This window comes from Zalophus californianus, chromosome 7 (assembly GCF_009762305.2).
Source record: "Zalophus californianus isolate mZalCal1 chromosome 7, mZalCal1.pri.v2, whole genome shotgun sequence".
NCBI classification, from domain to species: Eukaryota; Metazoa; Chordata; class Mammalia; order Carnivora; family Otariidae; genus Zalophus; species Zalophus californianus.
In genome coordinates this window covers 117,824,470-117,831,460 of record NC_045601.1, presented here as the reverse complement: position 1 = coordinate 117,831,460, position 6,991 = coordinate 117,824,470, and the positions used below count along the sequence as shown (strand labels likewise).

General features: G+C 35.3%; 1 protein-coding gene across 1 annotated transcript in view; it reads right to left on the bottom strand.

The window, feature by feature from the left end:
• Positions 1–2,145: 2,145 nt before the first annotated feature.
• The window catches only part of TSBP1 (testis expressed basic protein 1), a 77,020-nt gene continuing 72,174 nt past the window's right edge, over positions 2,146–6,991 (bottom strand). Inside the window, 2 exon segments of the mRNA XM_027602859.1 lie at positions 2,146–2,487; positions 2,489–3,231. Of these exon segments, the coding sequence (XP_027458660.1) occupies positions 2,311–2,487; positions 2,489–3,231 (920 nt within the window). The 3' untranslated portion in view covers positions 2,146–2,310.

Here is a 6,991-nt window from a genome sequence, read left to right as displayed (position 1 = left end):
TGTTCCATGATTCATTGTTTGCATATAACACCGAGTGCTCCATTCAATACGTGCCCTCTTTAATACCCATCACCAGGCTAACCCATCCTCCCACCCCTCTCCCCTCTAGAACCCTCAGTTTGTTTCTCAGAGTCCATAGTCTCTCATGGTTCGTCTCCCCCTCCGATTTACCCCCCTTCATTTTACCCTTCCTACTATCTTCTTTTTTTTAACATATAATGTATGATTTGTTTCAGAGGTACAGGTCTGTGATTCAACAGTCTTACACAATTCACAGCACTCACCATAGCACATACCCTCCCCAATGTCTATCACCCAGCCACCCCATCCCTCCCACCCCCCACCACTCCAGCAACCCTCAGTTTGTTTCCTGAGATTAAAGAATTCCTCATATCAGTGAGATCATATGATACATGTCTTTCTCTAATTGACTTATTTCGCTCAGCATAATACCCTCCAGTTCCAACCATGTCATTGCAAATGGCAAGAGTTCATTCCTTTTGGTGGCTTCATAATATTCCATTATATATATATATATATATACCACATCTTCTTTACACATTCATCTGTTGATGGACATCTTGGCTCTTTCCATATAAACTGGGCATTGTGAACAGGGCATTTGACATATGCATTAGCTTATTTGTGAAACAAAATTTACCACTGTTGATTTTTAAAGTCCCACTTTACTATCTTTATATCTAAATTATCTTGAAATTTCATGTACTTATTCATTTTCCTAGTATTTGCATCATTTTGCTAAACATGGTGTTATTTTGATAGCTCACTCCTTTCCCCTTCTTTTTCTGGGGTCCTTTAAAACTCCCATGCCTGTACCTTTAAGGGAAGATTAGCAATTGTTTTTAACTTGCCTGCTTTTTGGTGGCCTTTAGAGAATGGCACACATGGTTTTCATAGTTGTAGTTTCCTACTGTATGACTTATTTGCCTGCAGGACCTAGTGGGAATGAAAATGTTTTGACTTACATTCTGTGGAATGTACTCCTTCAGCCATCCTTTCTTTAAATTCTCATCTTCCTTCATTACCAGAACATTTGTTGTACAGGTTTTCCTTACATCTTCCCATACCTTAATTTTTTTCTTTGACCGATTACATCTAACAGGCTCAGTTCTTAGGCCTGTGCCTTTGCTAGGTCTGTACTTTGTTCTTTGGGGAACTCATTTACTTTACATCTTCAATTATCTCTACTTCAGACCCCTCTCAAATGACAAGTGTTAGTTTGTTTCCTTGAACTCAGCAATTTGTTATTCCCTCCCTGTCCCACAAACTCCCAGTTTGTTATGATTTTCTGTCACCCAGTTTCAAAAGTTATGGAGTCATCAATTTTTTTCTTTTCCTTACTCATATGTAGTCATCATGAAGTAATGATTTTTCTTTGAAAAAATACTTTATATCTATCCCTTCTATTTATTCTCTTTCCATCACTTATACTCCAACTCCAACACCTCTTCGCTAGATTTACTACTTACGATGTTTCTCTTCAGTCTATTTTGTACAATTACAAGATGAACACTTTGGTACTGCAAACTTATGCACCTAACTCTCCTTCACAAATACCCTAGAAGACTTCCCAGTTGCCTGAATAAAATATAAATTCCTGGTTTGTTTTTCATATTCCTTCAGAATCTTCTTCTAACCCTCCTTTTCAAAATTATACTCCAGAGTGCAGTCATGAGCCTACTGCAACAGTAAAATTGCTTACTTCTTCTAGAGCACAGTGTGGCAGTCTTGAATTCCTTTGCCTTTTTTGTACTCTTGCTACCTCACTCAGTGTGTCAATCTTATCCATCTTTTAAGACACATATACCACCATTCCCTTCCCCAGGAAGATATCCCCTTTATATTCTCATCCCAAGAGGTTGCTAACTCATACCATCCATCTAAACTACATTTTGACAGATTTTTCTTTTAAAAAATTGTTCTGTGTACACATATCACTATATGTGTTAAAAGCTATTTTATTGCAGGGAGTCAGATATATTTTTCTGTACCCCTTATTGCTAGAACAGTGCCTTATGAACATTTAGCCTACCATGAGGAGCTTTGATTGATTGATTGGTTAGGCTGTCACTGAGTTAAAAGTTGTAGAAGGAAATTATACATTTTTTTAGTCAAAATGTTTTATTTCAGAAAGTATCCAGTTTCTTCACTAAGGCATAAAAGTATCAACTTAGAAAACAAAGAATTGGAAGCTGAGATTTGTGGCCAAGAGGACTAAAAATGGTGAAACGTTTATAGTAGACATTCTGTAGATGTATAAATTAAAGGGATTCTATAATTATGATCCATTTAAGCAATAACTGGGTTGTGACTTGTATCTGGAGGATGGGAATCATAATAATCAGTTGACTTATGAACTTTCATTTTATTTGCCCTTACTCTTTCCATCTTTTTGTTGTACTTTCTTCCCTTACTTGTCTTTGCTCCTTACTGAACTTTTTTTTTACTCTTAAGTTCTGATTTTTTTCTTTCCTTTAACTTCGCGCTTTCCTTCATCACTTTTCTTCATAGCATCATTTTCTTCTGTATCTGTCTTCTTCCTTGCATCTCCCTGCTTTCCTTGATCCTCAGAATTCTCTCTCTTTACTCGAGTCCCTTGAACTTGTGGTAATTCAGACTCACTATTGTCTACTGGGGACTTCTGTCCTTGGGGTATTCCAGCTTCACTATTCTCTACCTGGGACTCCTGGCCTTCTGGTATTCTGGTGTCACTCTTTACTCGAGATCCCTATCCTTGTCTTATTGCAGACTCACTCTTCTTTACTTGAGATCCCTGTCCTTGTCTTATTCCAGACTCACTCTTCTTTACTTGGGATCCCTGTCCCTGTGGTATTCCAGACTCACTCTTCTTTACTTGGTCTTCCTGTTCTTGTGGTATTCCAGTATCATTCATCTCTACTTGGGCCTCCTGTTCTTGTGGTATTCCCATGTCACTCACCTTTACTTGGTCTTCCTCTTTTAGTATCCTGGTGTCACTCTCCGTTTCCCTGACCTCCATTCCTATCTTGCTTTTCTCCAACTCAGTGCCTTTTGCTTTGCTTTTTGACTCTGGTTTGTGCCTTGATGTCAAGGATTCATCAGAATCTGTGATTTCTTTCTTTAATGTTTTCTTGTTTTCTTCTTGGCTGCTCTCAGACTTTATAGTGGCTCCATTTTTTAGAAACTTGGCCTTGAAATCTGATTTTTTTGCAAGTTCTGCATCCATGTAACCTGGAAATATAACTGAGCACACAACAAAAGTGCACAATTTAGATATCGAGTACTTTCTCTTTATTCCTACTTTTTCCCCTGATATTGGTTTATTTTTTGTCTTAAAACTGAAAAACTGGAGATAACTTGAGATTTCCTGAAAATATAAAATGATGGAACTCTACATTTAAAATTATATGAGTATTGATAATATTCCAGACTCTCTTCAATAAATTGGAAGATTATTGAAAGAAGAGGTAAAATGTATTACAAATGAACTGGCTGGCATACATTCAGTACATTATGGCTGAAGATTAATGCTTAATAGCTAAAGGAGGATGTATTCTGAAAAGAAATGGAATTTATTTTTAGAAAAAAATTGTGCAAAAAAGCAATAATTGTTTCTTAAAATGGAAAAAACTCAAAATATGCTTTGGATGTTGAATATAAGAATGTCTCATTATTCAAAAGTATTAATAGTACTAGCTGGTAATCACTGGGTGCTTATCATATATCAGGCGCTCACTGTTCTGAGCATTTTATGTAAAGTATTAACTCATTTAATCCTCACAACAACCATATAGGGCAGGTGCTATTATTATCCCCATTTTACAGATGAAGAAACTGAGGTACAGAAAGTTTAAATGAATGTGAATATGCCTTGGAGTCAGTAAATGGTGGAGCTGGGATTTGAACCTGAAAAGTCAGACTTCAGAGTTCATTCTTAACCAATGGCTTAGACTGCTCCTTATGATACCTGCAAACTCACTTTGCAAAAATTTCTGGTCCCTTTTTCCATGTTTAGGTAAGTCAGCTTTACTATGTCTCAATTTCTGTGTGATCTAATAAAACCTGAATTTTTAATTTTAATTTTAATTTAATTTTTTTTTAAGATTTTATTTATTTGACAGAGAGAGAGACAGCGAGAGAAGGAACACAAACAGGGGGAGTGGGAGAGGGAGAAGCAGGCTTCCCACTGAGCAGGGAGCCTGATGTGGGGCTTGATACCAGGACCCTGGGATCATGACCTGAGCCGAAGACAGACACTTAACGACTGAGCCACCCAGGTGCCCCCCAAACTGAAATTTTTAGCTTCTGCTTTCTTTTTTCTTGTTTTAGTGATTTGGTTCCCTGATTAAGAAAAAAAATGTTACCAGGAAGAATTCTGTGGGTTCTTGCTATGAGCAGTAGCATACCTTCCTTTAAGAAAACCTATTTAAATATTTAATGTAGTAGAAAGAATACTGAATTTAAAAGCTGAATCAGAACACTTGGGTTTAGTATTCTTGCTAGCTGGGTTTATTTGGGTAAATCCCAAAGACTCACCTTCGTTATATTTGGTTTGCTCTGCCGACTTTGTAGAATTATTTAAGGATTCTAGACAAATGTTAAGGACCATCGCTTATACAGACAGACTGGTTCAAATCCTTGCTTCATACCTAACTAGCCAGGTGAGCTTACTTAGCAAACTGTACTTTGTTATCTGTAAAATGGGTGCAATAGTAGTAGCTACTTCACAGAGGTGTTATGAGAATTAAATAATATTATCTAAGTAAAGCACTTAATGCAGTGCATGGAGCATAGTAAGTAGTCCAATAAATATTGGCTATTACTACTACTAAATGAGATCATACAGGCAAAAATTTTCTGATCTGTCAAGAAAAGACATTCTTAGTTCCAATCCAATTCTTTAGAGGAATGGTTAATTGTTTTACAGGAAGATTTCTTGCTTAAAAATTAACATTTTTTTTCATAGAAATAGCCTTTTGGTATGTTTAGGGTTTGATGTCTGAAATATTGATGCCCACATAACCGAATTACAAGTTGCAGAAGGTGAGACACACCTGCATTAGGTAAGAAGGTAACTATGAATCAAAAGAGATGCTGTAGGTATCTTAAAAATAACATTAAGAACCTTACAATAATGCTTTCTGAACCTTTTGTGTATTTTTTCCTCCCTAATGATTATTTAATAAGACATTTTATTCTAGATAAACCCACTTCCAATTTACTAATGAAAATCAGTAGTAATATATCCTAAGCATTTTTGTACTTAAAAAGAGAGTTCAGAATATTTTGAAATCTGACAGTACTACCAGTGGACACTTGTTTTCTGGGAGGATGTGGTGTGGTGTGGAGAAGAGCATGTTTTTCCACTGAAGCTTCCAACCTTACAAATTTGGTGGAATGTGCTCCTAAACAAGCTGACTTTTCATAATATATGAATATTTTTAGTTTTACCGTCTCTTGGGAATAATTTTTTTCATATTTACTACTGTGTATACTACTGCAGGACCCATTTTTAAGCTAACTTTACCTCCTAAATTATATAGATTTTGTTAATCAAAGGTAAGTATTCTAGGATTTAGAGAAACAATGTTTATTCTAGCTACACTTTTCCTCATTTTATAGGATTTTAAAGACTTTTATTCTTTTTCCCACCAAACTAAAAAATACGTCTAGTCACTTCTAATAGTATCTTCATATCCTTGGTTGTTTTAATATCTTTGCTGTATATTTTCCATCTTGAACTTAACTGCATTGTAGAAGTAAGCTACAAATTATTATTCCACCAAATCCTAAGTTCTTCCTTCCCTTCTCTCAAATTTCCAGATAGTGCACAAATCTTTTTTTCCCCTGGGATCTCATAATCTTTATAATATAAAGATTTGTAAGCCCTGGCTGAAAGTCCATTTATTGCACACAGTAGGCTATATGGCAAAATTCTAATTATAAGGGAAATATTTAATCAAGACCTTGGCAATCATTATAATGTATTCAGGCTACTTAAAGATTTTAAGCTAGATTAATTTTTGTTAAAGCTAAAAGATATCATGAGTTAGCTATCAGAGTAATAATTCTAATTATATGATACTTAAAATAACTAGACTATGGGCCTTATTAGAAAATGATTCCTATGAAGTTCTTAACCCAGTGGCTGTCAGGGAGAGCACACTCAGATCTAGACCATAAAGATCTGTTAAGCATTAGAGGGATGACTCATTGTAGATCTCAGTCCCTGATTTAACATTTTTAAAAAAATCATACGTGGAGATGAGAAATTAAGAGACTTAACTTGAAAGGGTTATGAAGTTTGATGAGCTGATCTGTCTTATATCTTTCTTTGAACAATGAATTAAACCTTAATCTCTTTTTGCTAAAAATATCAACTGGGAAGAATATGTTTGAAATATTGTCAACAAGAATATATCTTACAAGAAAAAGTTTTAAAAGGTTGAACTGACTTTTTTCCTGGCAATTTAAAAAAACCATAGTCATTGAAAATGAATTCACTTCCAGGGAGGGCCTTAGCCTATGATGCCTTCCCAAAGCCCTCTTTCTTTTTGTAAAGAAAACATACACACTCTTATCACTTTCCCCATGTGGGGAGGTCATTTGAGAGAGGCAGATACATCACGACTGCTCTGAATGTGTATTATTTTTTGTACTGTGAATGCAAAGAAAACAATTATCCCTTTCAACTTCCCCTCCTGCCACTCACAAACCCACTCTCTTAGTGTGAACTGAGAAAGAAGAACAATTAAATATAAAGATGCATTTTGTGTTTGTTAGTGTTTGGAAAGTTCAAGATGCTTGAAATATATCTTACTAAATTTAAGTTTTACTTGCTTCTTATGGTTGTATATTTATAGAGTTTTAAGAATTATTATTCTGTTTCATATGATTTTCTTGAAGAGCTGAGGCATTAAATAATCCTGATGGGAAATCTGAATTTAGATAACAGTTAAAAGCCAAACATTAATCTAAATAGGATGTCTTT